General features: G+C 35.0%; 1 protein-coding gene across 1 annotated transcript in view; it reads left to right on the top strand.

The window, feature by feature from the left end:
- Positions 1–20,437, top strand: part of LOC102866592 (ankyrin repeat domain-containing protein 26-like) — a 75,201-nt gene that overhangs the window by 23,164 nt on the left and 31,600 nt on the right. Inside the window, exons 7-11 of the mRNA XM_006887110.1 lie at positions 1,380–2,336; positions 4,610–4,762; positions 11,704–11,994; positions 12,655–12,872; positions 15,937–16,192. Coding sequence (XP_006887172.1) covers positions 1,380–2,336; positions 4,610–4,762; positions 11,704–11,994; positions 12,655–12,872; positions 15,937–16,192 — 1,875 coding nt within the window. The remainder of the gene's footprint in view (positions 1–1,379; positions 2,337–4,609; positions 4,763–11,703; positions 11,995–12,654; positions 12,873–15,936; positions 16,193–20,437) is intronic.

The raw sequence follows: 20,437 nt of genomic DNA, 5'->3' as shown, positions 1-20,437 counted from the left end.
CTGTCTTGACCACTACGGCAGTGTAGTAGGATTTGAAATCAGGGAGTGAGATACCTCCTACCATTCTTCTATTCTTAAGGAGTGCTTTGCTTATTCAGGGCTTTTCCCCATTCCATACGAAATTGGAGATTGCCTTTTCCATCTCGTTGAAGAATGGGGTTGGTATTTGTATTGGGATTGCATTAAATGTGTAAATTGCTATTTCAATACAAGAAGCTTCTGAAAAACAATGGCAGGCTATAGTATATACTTTATAATAGTATCTAGGTTAATATTTTTTCCTAGTAACAAGATCCAGTGCTGTTTCCCCAATCCACAATTGTTATTGTTTCAAACATTATAAAAAAAGAAACGAAATATTGACAGCATCAGATTATTTTCTAAGAAGAGGACTATAAATTTTTACTTTCTTGAACCTTTTACAATGTGATGTTTCTTTTGTATGTATTTATTTACACTAGAAAAGTAGCAGTGGCTTAGTGGAAGCACACACAAAAAAGTCTGAAAAACTGGGAAGTCTGCAACATTCTTATATTTATTTTTGAAGCTCTGTTTTATTTAGTTGTGATAACTAAATAAGTTAATTGATAGTCTTATAAGTATTTCTTTAATATACTTTTTATAAGTGATTATTTAATAAAATGTCTCAATTTTATCAATAATCATAATTCTTACCACTGAGTATAAAAGTGCTTGAAAATATAAGTATGTTGAAATATTCTCAGGAGAAAGGAGCTTAAAGTACAGCAGGAAATTCAGCCTAATAGACAGTGTTTAGGTTTTTAGTGTGGAGTAGCTGTATAAGTTATATTTCAACCATAAACCATTTGGAATGAGCTTAATTTAGGAAGAATATGGTATTATTTTGGAAACTTGATATATGTTGCTTAAAATTACAGGGTTTATAAAATGCATTTATATTGTAATCAGTTTGAGAGGGGAAAAAACATATTTAATATTTTTAATCTAACCAAGTACAGGCAGAAATTTTTAATGTAGGGAATTATATAACTTAGTTCTCATATTGATTTTTAATATAGTCAAATGGTTTCTTTTTAAATGTAGTCATATGCATTAAACTGTTATATTTTCTGAGATCTAAATAAGAGAATGATCTTTCTAAGAATGTGATTATTGTTCAAAATTATCTCATGATTTCTTTTTTGCTTTTATGAGTTATTTTTTAGTAGATTAAATTTTTGGACTTTTGTGGGTGTATGCTTATAATTGTTAAAGGTGTGACTCATTGGTATTATTTTTCAAGCTGGATATGTAAGTAATACAATCTTTTTATTATATAATTATTTAAATTATAATTTTTAGAGAAAATTATGTCATTTTATTATGTGCCAACTAATAGATTCCTTTGTTTTATTTAGGTTTGTGATAGTAATGAAAAAGAAAAAGATCTAGTGCAAACAAACCAAATGCTACAGAACAAAATCACTGTGCTGACACTGGAATTAGACGCATTAAAAAATCAGTGCCAAGTAAAAGTGAAAAAATATGCTGAGGACATTGAAATAGTACAAAGAAAAAATTATGATCTTCAAAAGACACTACAACAGAGTGAGGAAACATTAGCAAACACAGTATTACAACATTGTGAACAACTTAATGTACTGACAACTGAAAATACAATGCTAAAGTCTAGATTGAAAAATGAGAAACAAAACAAGGAAAGACTGGAAACAGAAATAGAATCATACTGTTCTAGACTGACTGCTGTTACACAAGATCATTATCTATGTCAGACATCCAAAAGAGACTTAGAATTAGCTTTCCAGAGAGCAAAAGATGAGTGGTTTCATTTACAGGACAAAATGAATTTTGATTTGTCTAATCTAAAAGACAACAATGAATCTCTTTGCCAACAACTTTCTAAAATTGAGAGTAAATTCAGTAACCAAAAACTTGAACTCCAGCAGACAAAAAAGGCTCTCAGAGAAAAAACTTTGGCTTTAGAACGTGTAGAAAGAGACCTAAGCCAACCCCACCATCAGCTGACAAAAGTTGAACCAATGAATCAAAACATGCCAGGTAAAGTGAGAAAATACACTGGAAGACAGGAATGCTCCCAGGGAAAACCATGCATAGTGCACAGTGAAAGCACATTAGCTCAGCAGCAATTGGATGAAGCTTTCAACAAAGGTGACAATGAAGAAAAATTAGCAATTTATATTCAAGACCAGTTTCATGATAGTCTGAAAAAGCTTCAAGTTGAGAGTGAAAAACAAAGTCTTAGGCTTAAAGAGAGAAATAAGGAGTTAACCAATGAATGTAAGAATTTAAAAGAAAAAGTATGTCAGTATGAAAAGGAGAAAGCAGAAAGAGAGGTGAGTAATGAAAGAGAAATATTTTTTCAAACTTTGTGAAAGAAAATTAAAAATAGTTACTGATTATGACTAAAAGCTGAATGTAGTTGATGATGAAAATACATATACTATGTTTCCTATGCCAGCTTAGAAGTTTACCTTATATCCTGCAAATGAAAATTAGATCTTAGAGGTACTTTATTTTGAGTAAAAGTATTTTGTCATATGTGAAATTCTAAGCTACTAATTTACGTATTTTTCCATGTAGAGCTTGGTATTAAAAATTTAGTCATATACTCCCAAAATAATTTCAGTATTTTGATATAACCACACTTTAAGATTAATGAAGCATATAAACATTTCTTTTCTAAAATAAGTGCATTGAAACCAAGATTCAGTTACATGAGCTTGCCTTGAACCACTGGAAGGGCATACCACTGCTGGCTTAGCATCACAACTCCCTAAGAACTGACCCCCAGAGCTCAATGGCATTTAGGCATTTTTAGTTAATTCCATTTTGGTTTTATTTATGTCCATTTGAATTAAATTTGGAAATATTTTCATTCCAAATCATATATTCTTATAATTTATCAGCTCTTTTAAAAACTGTCTACTTTCTATTAGATGATAATTTGGGATTAATGTAAAAAAATTTTAACAAAATTATATTTCAAAAGAGAATTGATGCCTTTTAGCTGTGGTGCTGGAGAATATTATTGAATTATACCATGGACTGCTAAGAGGGAAAAAAAAGTTCCTCCTAGAGAGGGTGAAACCAGGTGCTCCTTGGAGGCAAGGATTTTGAAGCTATGTCTGACTTACATTGGACATGCTGCAAGGAAGAACCGGTCCTTGGAAAGGAGCATCATGCTTAAGCGGGTGGAGAGACAACTCGGGAGGGGAAAACCCTCGATGAGACAGATTGATTCAATGACTGAGGTAATGGGAGTAGGTGTATCAGAGATAATAAGATTGGCACAGGATAGAGTAAGGTTTAGGGCTGTTGTATATAGAGTAGTTATGAGTTGCAGATTACAACAAGAATATATTTGGTTTAAGACGCTCTGGTGGCCTAGTGGTGAGGATCTGTATTACCAGTCCGAAGGCATGTGATTCAAATCCACCATCTGCTCGGTGATAGAAGGATCAGCAGTCTCCTCCTATGCTTTTACTGCCTCTGAAACCTGCTGGAGGATTTGCTTATGGGTCATTTCCAACTTGACAGTACATGACAACCATATATTTGGTTTAATCTTTACAATGCTACTTATAAATTACTCTGAATGTATTAACCTATACAGTTAATTCTTGTTATTCAGAGTTTTTATTGTTGTGTGCCGTCTAGTGGGAACTGACCCTAGCTGATAGCTGACCCTCAAGGGGTCAGTAAGCAGTAAATGGCATGGGAGGAGATGCCCGTCCTCTCACAATAGGTAACTATAAAATTACAATAGAGTTTCTGCTCTTTCACAATAACCTCAGTCATTTGGGAAGGCCCATTCTTTTTGCTGCTCAGAGCATACAGCTGTCTGCCAGAGCACTAGCAGTATTGATTTTAGATTAAGTTTTAGTTGGTAGGTGAATTTACAAATATAGAATCCATGAGTGATGAGCATCAACTGTAATTGGTCAATAATTATTTCTCATTTTAAGACTAAATTATAATAATTTAGATGAAAATATATTCAGTGTTAAGGTTATTTATATTGCTGTTGTAATATGTTTTATCTTGCCATTGGATCTTTCTGTTCAGAATCATGTTGGAGGGAAGGATTTACAGTATAACAGAATAGAATACATAGGGGAGAATTTCAGGAGCTGAGGTGAGGGAATGAGGAGGAGACAAGGTTATATAGGGCTGTTAAGGCTATTGTAGTGGTTTAACTTTGAAGAAACCTTTGGAAGGAGTTAAACAAAGGATTGAATATGTGAGAATAAACTTCTAGCAAAGAAGAGGGTAACTGTTTCACAGTATAGAATTGACCACCAGCAGTAACATCCACTTAACTATTTTTGAGACTTCAGTAGGTTTGTGGTTAAGCTTTCCAAGTTTACCCAGAGGGATGGATGGTGGGACTGAATCTGTGGTCTGATAAATGCCCTACTGAGTAGGCAGGGAGGTAACACCTTCAGCATCCTTACCTGAATTCAGTGGAAAAACTTATATGAGCAAAAGAAGGCAGGTGATAGATACATATTGTGATATTTTAAAATTTTATACCTTAACATTATATTATTAAGGTAATTTATTAAGGAAGTTATTTATAAAATCAGTAACAGAAATATCTTACCAGGTGGCTCTGAGACAACTGCAGCAAGAATTGGTTGATACCTTAAAAAAGCAATCTGTGTCAGAGGCTTTATTGGAAGTTCTATCACATTACCGTAGTTCTTCAGAAGGTGAAAAACGGGCTTTAAAGAAGAAATTAGGTCAAGTCATGTTTCAAGTATGTATGAAATGTAACAAAGAAGAGATGAATAGTCCTCTATGACTAAATAATTCATGATGCAAATTTCATTAGATCATTTTCTTTTGTGTTTACATTACGATTAATTTTTTTAACCATTTCATTATCTTTAAATACACTTATTTCTTAAACTCAGGCTTTCATTCTGCCATTTATATTATAAATTTGCCTCTAATATTTAATCTTCAGACGGTTGAAACATTTCTATAATTATTTCTAGAAATTGACAGGCCTTTGAGGAGGTGAGGGAGGTTGGCCACTAAATAGCAATTTTATTGATATCTCCATTGTCATAAGAAAACAATCCAGACTAAAGCTGAGAATAATGTTTAATGAAATGTTATAGAAAGTCATCATCCTTTTTTATCCTCACTATTGTGAATGCAGAATCTATACTTATTTTGTGAATTTCAAGGTAACTTGACATATGACATCCGTTGTACTCTTCTTTAAATGTAAAATTTCAAGATTGTTTTAAATATAATTTGAAAACTTCAAATTTTCTTTCACTTTTTAAGTTCATTTTAAAAGCATTTAAGTACCATTTTTATTGTGTAGCATCATGTCAGAACCAATTCATAGCTGACCCTCCAGTGGCTTTTCAGAGGCAGTTAACTGCATGGGAGGAGATTGCCTATCTTTCTCCCATGGAGCAGATGATGGCCTCGAACTAGGTGCCTACTAGATTGCAGTGCAGCAATTGGATGGATGTATAATATATAAACACAAAATGGACTCTTGGAAAAATGATCCTTACCCTACCTTTAGATTTGTGTGGATCATGGCAAGCAGTGATTGACATTGAGAGCACTTTATTTTGCTCATGAGGAACCTATACCTGGACCAGGAAACTGTTTGAATGGAGCAAAGAAGCACTGCCTGGTTTAGAATTGTGAAGGACATGTATCAGGCTTGTATTCTGTCTCCATACCTGTTCAATCCATATGCTGAGCAAATAACCCAAGAAGCTGGACTTTATAAAGAGGAATGTGGCATCAGGATTGCAGGGAGACTCATCAATATCCTGCATTATGAATATGACACAACCTTACTTGCTGAAAGTAAAGAGGACTTGAAGTACTTGTTGCAGAAGATCAAGGAATGCAGCCTTCAGTATAGTTTACATCTCAATATCAAGAGAATAAAGATTGTTACCACTGGACCAATAGGCAGTGTCATGATAGACGGAGATGAGATTGAAACTGTCAACAACTTCATCTTGCATGAATCCATGATTAGCACCCTTAATATGAGCAGTCAGGAAATAAGGAGATGCATTGCAGTGGGAAAATCTGCAGTTAGAGACTCTTCCAAATTATTGAGGAGTAATGATGTCAGTTTGAGGACTAAGCTATGTCTGGTTCAGGGCATAGTTTTTCCAATTACTATCTATGCATCTGAGACCCGAACAATGATAAGGATGACAGAAGAAGAATTGATGTCTTTGAGCTGTGGTGTTGGAGAAGAGCACTGAGCATCTCATGGACGTCCAAGAGAACAAACAGATATGTCTTGGAGAGGGTGCAGCCAGAGTGCTCTTTGGAGGCAAGAACGATGAGGCTTTGCCTCACATACTTTGGACATATTGCTAGGAAGTGCTATTCCTTGGAGAGAGAGAGAGATGATTTTGGGAAGGGTGGAGGGTCAATAAAGGAGAGGAAGACCCTCAACCAGGTGGATTGACATGGTGGCTGGTGCAATGCGCTCTTGTGTGTTGGAAGTGTGAGGATGGCACAAGACAGGACTGGGTTCAGATATTTTGTTCATAGGGTCATTATGAGTTGTACTCAATGGCACCTAACAACAACCACCACCTTCGGATTTTCTGTAATAACTTCATTGTCAGCTTGCCTTACTATGGTGGCTTGAAGCTGTGATGCTGGGAGCTATGCCACCAATATTTCAAATACCAGCAAGGTCAACCACAGAGTCACAGATTTCACCATAGCTTCCAGACTAACATGGATTCAGAAACAGGCATGGCGATCTACTTCTGAAAGAAGAAGCCTTCAAAAACACTATGAATAAAAGAAGATTCTTGGATATAGTCTTGGAAGGCGAGCCACTCAGATAACATTCATTCTCAAAGGAGAGTCTACTGTATTGATGTTGATGGAGTAAAGCTTTCACCCAATAAAAGACCTTCATTTGCTGATATGAAAAGACTCAAAATGAGAAGAAACAGTTTGAAACATCCATTAATAAATGGAATAAGGAAGGTATGAAGTATGAATCTTGGAAAATTACAAGTTGTGAAAAGTGAAACAGACAATCAGCATCCTAGACATTTGTGAACTGACGTGAGTTAGTATTGGCTTTTTCAGTCAGACAATCATATAATCTTTTATTCCAGGAATAACAAGTAGAAGAAGAATGGTATCCCATTCATTTTCAAAGAGTATTTCAAGATCTACCTTGAAGTACCATGTTGTGAGTACAGTATGTGATATATTATCCATAAATATACAGGAAAGATCTGATTATACAATATTAATTAAATATACACACCACCATCAAAAACCAAAGATGAAGAAATTGAGAATTTCTACCAACTATTGCAATATGAAATTAATCAAACATGAAATCCAGGTGCATTAATAATAATTGGTGACTGGAATGCAAAAGTTGGAAATAGAAGGACTAGCAGTTGGAAATAAATAAGGCTGATGATCTAATTATAGAATTAGGTGCAATCAGTGGATTATTCATTACAAATTTCTTTTTCAGGGAAACAAAATCATAACCAGTGATTGTAAACATGGACCTCAGTTAATGGCTTACCCTGGATTCAAATTGTTTACATTTATGGAAAGAGATAATAGAGAAGTTCTTTATCAACAGTTACAAGGCTGACTGTGGAACAGACCATTAATTACTCTTCTGCAAATTCAAATTGATGGTAGAGGAAGACAAAAACAAATCCAAGATAATGTAAATAAGACCTTGAGCTTATCCCAACTGAACTTAAAATTATCTCAAGAATAAAAATGATATCTTAAACATTGATGACTGAAGACCAGGCATCAAGGACGTTGGTCATGAAAAAAGCAGAAGGCCATTAAAAAGGCAGAGAAAAGAAACATCAAAAGGGATGTCACAAGAGTCTCTAAAACTTGGTAAAGAAATCACAAGAGAGAAAAACTGTTGACGTAATAGAGATGAACGTAAGATTTTAAAGAACAATTTAAAAAGGCCAAAAAAAAGTATTGTAAAAAAAAATATACCTTGAGCTGGAGTTAGAAATAAAAAAATATAAGAACAATGGCATTTCTCAAGCTGAAAGAACTGAAGAAAAATAATTGAAGTCTTGAGTAGAAATACTAAAGAATACTGTGACAAAATATTGACTGATGTAGGAACCATCGAAAGAAAATGGAAGGAATACACAGAGTTACAATACCAAAAAGAATTGGTTTACACTGAACCATTTCAGGAAGTAGCATATATGATTAAGAACAATGGTACTGAAGAAAGAAGTCCAAGCTGCACTGAAGACATTGGCAATATATAAGGCTCCAGAATTTGATGGAATACAAGTTGAAGTGTTTCAACAAATAGATGCTGCCCTCTCTATGCTGAGAAATTTGGAAGACAGCTACTTGATCCACTTACTGGAAAAAAAATCCTTACTTATTCCAATTCCAAAATAATGTGCTCTATTAGAGACATTAAGTTATCAAACAATATCGTTTATACCACATTGAAATAAAATCTTGCTGAGAGTTGGGAGAGTATTGGGAACTTCCAGAAATTCATGCTGGATCCAGAAGATTTCCATGGACCAAAAGAGATAATTTCTAATGTCAAATGGATGTTGGTTGAAAACAGAGAATACCAGAAAGGTGTTTACTTGTGTTTAATAGATTAGACAAAGGTATTTGTGTGGATCATAAAAAATTAGGGATACTATTTAGAAGAATAGGAATCCCAGAACACTAAATGGTGCTTATGTAAAATCTATAATAGACCAAGAAGCAGTTGTCCATTCTTTAAAATCAGGAAAGGTGTGCTTCAACATTATGTCTTTTCTCCGTATATATTCAGTCTGTATGCTAAACAAATCATTCAAGAAGCTGGAACATATGAAGATGAATGTGGCATCAGGATCAGAGGAAGACTATTCAACAACTTGCATTATGCAGATGATGCAACTTTATTTGCAGAAAGTGAAGAAGACTTTCTAAGCCCTTAATGAAGAAGTTCCAAGACTTGACTCTTCAAGGTGATAACATTTTTTAAGAAGTTTAACATCTTATTTTGTTTAAAAACAAAACTCACCACTGGCCTATCGGCAACATCATGACAGAGAAAATATTGAAGTTGTCAACAATCTCATTTTACTTGAATCAAGACCCCAAACAGCAACAAACTGGGGAGGGGGACGTAGGGAGGAGAATGTGCAACAATGAATGAAAGGAAATTCAAGTTTTCTGTAACCTTTTGTTAAAATTATTTATTAAAAAAAACCCCACACACCCCCAAAACCCACTGTAGGGTCAGCTATAAAAGAAAACCTAACTTTTCTGTAAACTTTTGTTAAAATGACAATTAAAATAAAAAATTTTATTAAACAAACAAAAAGAAGTCGAAAGACATATTGCACTGGGCAAATCTATGAGGAAGCTCTTTAAAATGCTAAAGAAAATATTCTAATTTAGCAACCGGAGGACATTAACATAGGTCCTTTTACTGAAAATACAAAACATTATACCATTGTAATTCTGCTGCCAACCAGATGGCATGTGGTTCGAATCCACCAGATACTTTGGAGAAGAAAGATGATCAGTCTCCTTATGTTCAATTTACTGCCTCTGAAAACCTCCTGGAGGGTCAGCAGTGAGTTGATTCTGCCTCAACGGTATGTAACAACAACAATGAAAATGGATGCCTGTAACAGTGGCTTAAGCAAGGCAAAGGTATGGAGGACGGCACAGGTAGGGCTCAGTTCCTTTCTGTTTGTCCATAGGGTCACTAGAAGTTATAGACTACCCCACGGCACTTAACACCACAACCATCTTGAGAATTTTATCTCCATTGTATTTTGCTGTCCAATGTATGCCATTTATTCTACACTTTAAAAAAAATTACCTCTGTCAACAACTGAAAATTTTCTTACATATGCTTTTCTAGCTGTAACACTTTTAAAATCCAGAGACCTCTTCTCATCTTGTGCCATCTTGGTTCAAGTTAACCAGGGGTGTTTGCCATTTTAATACCCTTTAAAACTTGTGATTTTCCTATGAGGTTTATTCATTCCATTAGAAAAATGACCCTTTAAGTTTTTCTTCAGGTGAGTTCTTTTCTACCTTGACTTCCTATGATGTGTTTTAAGAGAACACCCCTAATATACTTTCAATCTTCAGAGATCAAAGGAATTTGAGATAACACCTTAAATTTTTTGAAAGTTTTACCAAAGGATTTTACAGATCCTTTTCTTGGCTTTCAACCATCTCTAGACCCTATTTTCCTGGCAGCACTCTAGATTTGATGGTAACCAGAAGATATTTCATTAATTCAGTGTGATTTGACATATAGAGAAGCAGCAAGTAAAAACAGGTATTTTAATTCCTTAGTATTGGTTCCTTTGTGTTGAATAATGTTCTTTCATTTCTCTTTCACCTCTAATGCTAGGAGCAAGAATCTCCTTTCTTCCAGATTTAATATCATTTTTGTTCATTTTTCATATCATCTTCTATTTTTTCCACTTGCTTTTAAGCTCTTTCTGCCAATTTTCTCAAGAGTCATCAAAGCGTACAACAGTTCTTTGAGACCTATTTGGTTTTCATTCCTTCCAGATCTTTAAAGGTCTGAAGATCTTAAGGTCTTCTCTAGATCCTTTCCACTTTTGCCATCCTTCTGGTCCTAAAGCAATTCCTACATGTGTCATCCTGCTTGGATCCACAGTCAGCATCCTTGGTACCAGCAGTCAGTCAAGAGATCAGCAGACATAGCATTGCAAAAGCCTACTCTTAGTAATCTTTCCAAAGTCCTTGAGAACAGTAATATCAGTTATGAACTAAGGTGCGCTGATCCAAGCTAGAGTCTTTCCAGTTACCTGCTTTATATCTGAGAGCCAGACATTGAATAAGGATGACAGAAGAAAAATGGATTCATTTGAGTTGTGAAATTGGAGAAGAGTGCTGAATATCCCAGGGGCTTCAAAAGAACAAGCTGATATGTCTTTAGAAAAGTACAGCCAAAATGCTCCTTGGAGTCAAGGATGGAAAAGCTTCATCTCACTTACTTTGGGCATATTGTTTGGAAGGGCTATTCTTTGGAAAGGGACATCATGATTGGAAAGGTCAGCAAAAGCAAGGAATACTCTCAATGAGATGGATTGATAGTATCTCAGCAATGGATTCAAATATGTCTGGATGATAAGGAGGGTGCAGAGTAGGACAGAGTTCAGATCTGTTGTTCATAGGATCGTTATGAATGGTACTCAACTAAATGGCACCTAACAATATGTTGCATCCTAATTGTAAATATTTATACCCCTTAATGTCTCAAACAACATTTCCTTTGCTCACAAAACTGAAGTGAAATCAGACTCTGTGGAGTCAGCCCGTTTCCCTATATGTGAAAATGAGGAGTAAAAGGAGACTTTCTGCTTAATGTGGCTCATGATGATTTTGAAGAGAAAAGGCTTGGAACCATCCTATGCTAGAAAAATGAGTCTTAAATAAAATGTAAGGGTTATGACAAAAATGTTGAAACTAAACATATTTTTGTGACTCCTTGTGGTTTTATTTTTCTTTTTATTTTCTGTGTAAATGAAATATTCAACTTCTGAGAATCTACTCTAGAACAGGTATCATTTTATTGCAGTGATTTTATGTCAAAAGTTTTTATTAACTTTGAATGGACAACTTTCTGATTGCTTGTTTTATTAACCAGACCGTATTATTTAATTTATGTAGATGGATGATCTCAAAGCAAATCTAAGAGAGTCATCTTCAGAATATATACATCTGGATGCAAAATACCAAGCTCTTCAGCAGGAGTTTTTATCTCTGAAAACAGTACAAAAGAAATGTCAGAAACTAGGGAAGAATAAAAAGAAATTGGAACAAGAAGTAGTCAACCTCCGAAGTCATCTAGAAGGAAATATGATAGACCACAGTCAAGTAGAACAGTATAAACAGGCGATTGAAGCAAGAGCGAGGCAGGAGATAGAAGAAAAATTAAAAGAAGTCAATTTGTTTTTACAGGTAATTTATTGCTAATGAGTTTTAATTCATTGTATTGCAAATTGTATGTTAGATATATATACTTTTTGTGTTTTCTTCCTTTTCAACAATGTGTTTTGTAGCTCTTTAAAAAGAAAACAGCGTTTTCCCCTTTAAGGACAGTATGCTTATTTCCATCATTATTATCACTAAATTAATCTTTGAGAATAATGATTCTTATTAGGAAATTACTTGATTGCTGAGAACAGTTACCACAAAACTGGCAAAAAAATTTAAGGAAGAAAAGGAAAAATCTATTTAAAAAATATACACTATACTTGTGAACTATTAAGTTATTTTTTTTTATTTTTTTTAAGTTATTTTTTAAAAAAATAATTTATTTGATTATTCTTTGGATTGTCAGATCACATAAGCAAAGCATAATACAATGTTCTTTATAATTCATATTGAAGTCAGTTGGAACTGATGATTAATATCTTCTTTTTCTTATTTTACTTTTATTTTAATTCATGAATGTTTATGAAGCAAGTTGGTTATCTAGCCAATTGTTGATAAAATTTTATTTGTTTTTTAAATTTGTTTTTAAAAATTATTTTGAACTTTTTTATCTTAAAGGAAAGAAACTTCATACTTGATCAAGTCATAGTTATTTTAAAAATGTATCATTTCAATTTATTTTAGACTCAGGCAATTTCTCAAGAATATTTAGAGAAGTTAAGAGAGACTAATAATGTTTCAGCACGAACTCAAATGGAACTCAGAATTAAGGAACTAGAAACTGAACTTTGTAAAATAAAAACTTGTCAAGAAGATTTTAATAAAGCAGAATTGAAAAAGTATAAGCAGCTTTATCAAGATGAATTAAAAGTTCGGAAAGCAGTGTCAAGTAAACTAAACAGGTAAGTAAAAACAAAAATCGTAAACAATAAATTTAACTCAAATGCTGCTAGAGTGGACTTGGGGGGAGGGATTGTATAACCATGAAAGAATTTTTTCTTTTATTTTTTAAAGAGAAGATCAACCTGGGGGGGGGAGGGGGGGGCAGGGAGAAAAATACAACAATGAATAAATGGAAATCCAAAGTCTCTATAAACTTTGATTAAAATTAATTTTTAAAAAACCTTATTAAAAAAAACTCAAATTCCACTACAGCATAATCTTTAGTTATTCCAGTTAATTAGGTTATTGAGAAATGAAAGTTGATCAGACAATGTAATTTTGGAAAACATTGTTAATAAATGAACTTATCTTTAAAATGTTAGTCTAAGGACAATTTATATCTCTTCCCATTTTGATTTTGAAATGGCTTTATTCATAGGCTTGGGTTGGTCTTTTCTATTATTATTCTTATATAGGTAAACCTTATCTGCTAACTAAAACTTGAGTATTTTTTTAAAAAATAATTGTGTTTCACTCATGCACATTGTGTGTTTTTATTTTTACTTCCTCCCTCCCTCCACCCACCAAATTCTTCAAATCTGTGCTTTCCCCCCTCCAAGCCATAGCCCCCTGCCCCTCTCCCTTACATCTTTGTATATCTATAAACATTTCGCTGATTATCCTTCTGTTTTTACAATAATGATTTTATATAGTCTTTATTCTTTTGAACCTGACTTAGTCCCTCAACATAATGCTGTCTAGCCTCTCCCATGTTATATAGAATTTATCAAAATTACTGCTCCTGAGTACTGCATTGTATTCCATTGTGTGAACGTACCACAGTTTCTCAGTCTAGTCATTTGTTGATGGACATTTTGGCTGTTTCCATGTTCTTACTATTGTGACTAATGAGCATTTTTAAGATTTCTAAATTAGACAAGTTTTGCATTATTATAAAATTTCTTGTCAGCATCTCCCTAAGTAGAAAATAAATCAATAACTAGGTGGGACTACCTTTTGAAAATGAACTTGCTAACTGAAATGTTGGTGCTTTGAACCTACCCTGCGGTTCCATAGAAGAAATTCCTAGAAATCTGCTTCCATAAAGTTTACAACCAAGAAAAGCCAATGAGAGACCTGTACACTTTGAGATGGTGTCTTTGTGAATCAGAATCTACTCAGCAGATCTTAACAACCACCAAACCAAAACTAACTCATTGCTGTCAAGCAAGCTTGTCTAATATAGAACTGCCTACTAAGATATATAAGGTTGTATTCTTTACAGAAGGAGCTGTATCAGGCTGGTAGCTGAAAAGCATACAGTTTGAATCTACCAGTCATTCCGTGGCTCCTCCGCTAAAGGTTCTCAGCCATAGAAAGCTGATCGGGGGTCACTATGGGTCTGAACTGACTGGATGGCAGTACCCTTGGTCTTGGCAGAAATACTGCCACATCTTTTTGCCATAGAGCAGCTGATGGATTTGAACAGGGCAGTCTTTACTTTAACAGCTGAGCCTTAGTCATTGTCTCATCGCAGCTCCAACCTAACCACCCCCATATAAATACAAAAGTTGTTGTTGTTGTTAAGTGCCTTTGAGTCGTAGAGGACTCATAGCGACCCTATGAATGAAAGACCTGAACACTCGTATAACTTTCATCATTTCTCCAAGTTCATGGGGTTTTCAGACGCAAGCTATTTCGGAAGTGGATGCCATTCCTGCTTCCAAGTTTATTTTAATCAGGGAACTCCACCAAACACTGCCCACCATGGGTAACCATTATCACATTTGACACAGTGCTAAACCCCGGGCACATTCTAGCGCTTTGAAAATGACCCTTTGTATGAATCTTTGCTGTTATCACCTGAGGATTCTTTGAGACAAATGATCCCTTTCATATTTTCTCACAATGTTGTTGATTACTGTTGAGTTAGAACCAACTCATAGCTGACCCACCAGTGGGTTTTCAGAGGCAGTTAATTGCACGGGAGCTGATTGCCCATCCTTCTCCTGTGGAGCAGCTGGCGGATTTGAACCACGGGCATTTGAGATAGCAGCCCAGGTTCTTAACCACTAGACCACCAGACCAAAAAAAAAAAAAATCCTTTTAATATCTTCCCATACTACATTATATACAAGGGGAGCTCTGTTGTCCTTGTGGTAAAAAGAGTCTTTATAATCCCAAAGGCACGCGGTTTGAATCCACCAGCTGTTCTCCAGAATAGGGGCAAGTTCTTCTCATGCTATTAAAATGCTTCTGAAAACCTTCTGGAGGGTCAGCTATGGGTCGAGTCCTATTAAGTGGCACACAACAACATTATATAAAGGCATACAGGCAAAAGATGTGAAGAGAGGCATAATTCTCAAATTGGGTAAAATAATATCTTGATGTGTCTAAAGGAGTGTGTGGAAAACAGAACATCCAAGTCCCACCTCCAGTGCCTTGGTAAAAATATTTTAAGTGTCTTTGGAGCTATGGTAGTTCTTTTTGATCAGAGATTCCACTTTCTATTTACCTCAAGAAGTTGCTGTTTTGAAATATTTCTGTGTGTCACATACTGTTTTCCGCTAACTCAATGGAGAAATGTGCAAAGCTGATGTAAGCAGATCACCTCTTGAAAATGTATATTGAGAGGGTTTGGGGAAATGATGAAAGTTACACAAGTGTTCTGGTCTTTCGTTCATAGGGTCGTTATGAGTCGCCTATGACTCAACAGCACTCAACAGCAGCAACAACAATAATTCCATTACTAAATACAAATATTTCTAATTGCCTCTTAATAAATCTTGTAAAGAGCCATTCAGAAGGTGACAGTGTTATATTTTAAACAGTTCACAATACTACTAAGTCTTTTTCTCTAATTCCTAACTTTGTTTTATTTATATGTTAAATAAAAATCCTCGTGAAAGATAAACAATTTTAAAGCCATAATTGTATACATGAACTATAATTTGCCATTTCTTCAGTATGAGAACACTATCTAATGGGAAATTCCATGTACTTTTATGGGAACATCTTTATAAGTTGCCTGACATTTAAGGGGCAATAAAATACTGATATGGATTTCTTTTGTAATTTTTTTAGCACTAATGAGAAGCTAGCAGAGATAAATACAAAACTTCTAATAGAGAAACAACAGAAGAGATCGTTACTGAGCACTATTTCCACCAGACCAGTCCTGGAATCACCTTATACTGAAAATTCTAGTAATAGTTTACAATTTAGTAGCAGTCTGACTCCCAAAGAACATGTATGGATTACTCCCAAAGAATATGTTTCGATCCCTACCTTTTTAAAATTTCAGCCTTCAAGTAACAGCATGGACTCCTACTTGACTGAGGTTTGATACATTATTTTTGTTTCCCTTGGGTTTCACGTTTCTAATCTTTTTTCAGTTTGGTGACATATGAGCTGTTCGGTTGACTTGTGCATGTTGAGTAAAGGATATAATTTTCTGTCTGTCCCTAAAAGAGACAGAAATTTTGCAATTTTTTTCTCTAAATTTTTGTATTTCTTCAACAAGTATAAATATTCTTTCTCCAGTCTCTGACTCAATTATACTGATGATTGAAGCAAGTTTATGAAGTCTATAATATTTTATCATTATATTTATAATATATTAATATTTTATCATTATATTGCTCATTATTACATAAATTTAACCTTGCTGCCTGATACCACTATAGTGCCTGTAGACAACCGGTTACATATAGCAGACTACTATTTAGGTATATTGCTAATTTTTAATTACAGATTACATGTTTGATTATGGAATGTCACCTTCTATATATCAGGAGTAAGTCTACACTATTATTGATTCTTAATTGAATGATATAGAATAAAAATAGAAAAGTTAGAATTAACTTGTACAGAAAGATCGTTAGTAGATTATATAGTATATAGAATTACCTTATCAGAAGAATTCTTTGCTAAGAATTTGAACTTAAATATTTTTAAAACTATTTTATAAAATATAAATGGAATGCACAGGAATCAGATCTATTACATCTGTAGAAGAAATCATTGGTGAAGTCCAGTATCAGCAGTGAAAACTAGGCCAGTGCTGGTTGTGGAACAGACCATTAACTACTCATATGCAAGTTCAAATCAAACCTACAGGAATCAAAATTTGACCTTAAACCTGCCCCACCAAAATTTAAAAACCAACTTAGGAACCGGTTTGAGGCCTTGAACATTAATGAATGAAGATCAGATGATCTGTGGGAGAATATCAAGAGCATCATCCACGAAGAATATAAAAGGTCATTACAAAGGCAGAAGGAGAAGACCAACATGGTTGTCAGAAGAGACACTGAAGATTGCACTAGAGTACTAAGAAGCCAAAGCAAAAAGAAGAAATAAAAAAAGTTCAGGAGCCGAATAGAAGATTGCAAAGGGCAGCTCGGGAAGACAATGCAAAGTATAATAAAATGTGCAAAGAAGTGAAGCTCGAAAATCAAAATGAACAAACTTGCTAGGCATTTCTTAAGCTGAAAGATCTAAGAACAAATTCAAACCTCAAGGGGCAATACTTAAGGATGCTCTGGGCAGAATATTGAATGATTCAGGAAGGATTAAAAAAAGATGGAAGGAGTATACAGAGTCATTGTACCAAAAAGAATTGGCTGACACAGAAGAATTTCAAGGAAAAAAACATATGCTCAAGAGGCAATGGTGACGAAGGAGGAAGTGCAGGCTGCTCTGAAAGACTTGGCCAAAAATAAAGCCCCAGGGATTGATGGAATACCAGTTGACATATTTCATCAAATAGATGCTGCCCTGGACATGCTCACCAGGTTGTGCCAGGAAATCTGGAGGGTAGCTACCTGGCCAACTGACTGGAAAAGGTCCATATTTATTCCCATTCCAAAAAAAGGTGACCCGACTCATATAACACACAAACAAAATCCTGCTGAAAATTATCCAGAAATGAGGAAAACAGTACACTGACAGTGCATTATCAGAAATACAAGCTGGGTTTAAAAGGAGGCCATGACACTAGAGATATTATCGCCAATGTCAGATGGACCTTGACAGAAAGCAAAGAGTACCAGAGGGATATCTGTGTTTCACTGATTATACAAAGGTATTTGAGTGGACCACAACAAATTGTGGTCAACCTTGAGGAGAATGAGAACACTTGACTGTGTTTGTTTAAAGCCTGTACTTGGACCAGGAAGCAGTCCTCAGAACAAAACAGGGAAGCACGGTGTGGGTAAAAAATCAGAAAGGGGGTGCATCAGGGATGTGTCTTGTCTCCATACTTTTCCAATCTATATGAAGGACAAATAATTCAGGAAGCAGGGCTTTATGAGGAGAAATGTGGCATAAGAATTGGAGGAAGACTCATCGACAACATACATTATATAGATGACACAACCTTGCTTGCTGAAACTGAAGCACTTGCTGCAGAATATCAAGGACTGTAGTGTTCAATATGGATTGAAGCTCAACATCAAGAAGACAAAGATTCTCACCACTGCGCCAATTGACAGCACCATGATAAATGGAGAAGAGATTGAGGTTGTTAACAATTACAACTTGCTTGGCTCCACAATTAACACTCTTAACACCAGCAGTAAGGAAATCAAAAGACAAAATGCATTGGGAAAATCTGCTGTCAGGGACCTCTCCTGAGTAATGAAAAACAACAATATCAGTCTAGAGACTAAGGTATGCCTGTTTCAGGCCATGGTCTCTGCAGTTACTTGCTATGCATCAGAGAGCTGGACAATGACTAAGGATAACAGAAGAAAAATTTATACCTTTGAATTGTGGTGCTGGGAAAGTCTTAAACTTACCATGGACTGTCAAGAAAACAGGTCTGTCTTGGAGAGCGTGAAACCAAGTCTCTTTTTGGAGGCTAGGATTTTGAAGCTGCATCTCACATACTTTGGGCACATGGCCAGGGACTAATCCTTGGAGAAGGACATCATGCTCAGAAGTTTGGAGGGACAGCACAGGAGAGGAAGAGCTGGGTGAGATGGATTGATACAGGGACTGGGGCAATAAGGATTGGTGTGTCAGAATTAGTGAGACTGGCTCAGGACAGGGCAGGCTTCAGAGCTGTTGTACATAGGGTATATATGTACTATGAGTTACAGGAGACTTGATAGCACATAACAACAACAACGGTTTAAATTTTATGTTCAAGGCTTTCCACTACTTGTGTTCATATCCAATGCCTAATACACTATATGCCACACAATAATCAGGAAATATTTAAAAATCTTTTTCAAATAGGAAGTTCTGTTTTACTTTTTTTTTCCTTTTTAGTGCATTACTAGTACTTTTTAAAGTTTTCTATTTATTTATTTTATTAATGTTTTTATTTATGAAATGTCCAGTTAATAACACTTTTCCTAAATGTTATTGTGTAAATATATCAAAGCTAAAAAAATTATGGTTAATAAGTCTTTAAATTTTTCTGTGATAGAACATTATGTCATTACAGAGCACTGAGTCACATTTTTTCTCAAATGAAAAGAAAATCCTTATTTGTATTACCACAGCAAAGTCTTAAGGTTAGGACAAGTTTCAGAGCTATTGTTTATAGGGTTGATATCAGTGGATTTAATAACAATAAAAACATTGATCTATTTTATCTTTGGCTATTTGTGCTTAGACTGACATACAGGATAATCTGTCATTAAAAACTTTCCCCCCGACCCCTCCATGAGGCCACTACACTGCACAGCGTGAACCAGTTACACACAGAGGAGCGGTTCTGCGATGTGACCATTGCAGCCAACAACCTCAAGCTTCGTGGCCACAAGGTCATCCTGGCCACCTGCTCGCCATTCCTGTGTTCTTCTCTTTCTCAGGTCCTCCACCATGCCCACAATTATGTCTTTTTACCAAAGTCTTACCCCTCCTGACAGTATGCTCAAAGTATGTGAGACGAAGTTTCACTGTCATTGCTTCTGAGAACTCTGGTTGTGTATACTCCAATGCATATTTATTTATCCTTTTGACCACTCGTGGGATATTAAGTACTCCTCTCCAACACCACAATTCAAAGCATTAATTATTCTTCACTTGCTCCTATATATTGTCTATCTTTCAGATTATCAGGTGTACCTTAGTCTTTAAACTGGCATTGTTGCCCTTTAGCATTTTAAAGAGGTCCTTGACAGCAGATCTCTGTAATGCAGCACATATTTTTATTTCTTGACTGCTGCTCCCATGAATGTTGATTGTGGATTCAAGCAAAATGTAATGGTTGACAAATTCAGTCTTTCTGTCCATCATGGTGTTGCCTATTGGTCCAGTAGTGAGGAATTTTGTTTTCTTAATGGTTAGCTGTAATCCATACTGAAAGTTGCAATCTTTGATCTTACTCAGTAAGTGCTTCAAATCATCTGCACTTTCTGCAAGCAAAGTTGATTCAACTATATGATGCAGGTTGTTGAAGAGTCTCCCTCCAATCCTGATGTTGCATTCTTCTTCTTATAATGAAGCTTCTGGATTGATTTGCTCAGCATACAGAAAAAATAGGTATAGAGCAAGAACTCTATTCTTTTTAAAAAATTTTTATTTTATTAATTTTAATGAACATTTACAGAGATTTTGGATTTCCATTCAT

Source organism: Elephantulus edwardii, unplaced genomic scaffold, assembly GCF_000299155.1.
Source record: "Elephantulus edwardii isolate Elephantulus edwardi_28Jun2011 unplaced genomic scaffold, EleEdw1.0 scaffold00054, whole genome shotgun sequence".
NCBI lineage: Eukaryota > Metazoa > Chordata > Mammalia > Macroscelidea > Macroscelididae > Elephantulus > Elephantulus edwardii.
Note: the sequence above shows the minus strand (reverse complement) of the source record. Positions and strands in the feature narration are given on the sequence as shown.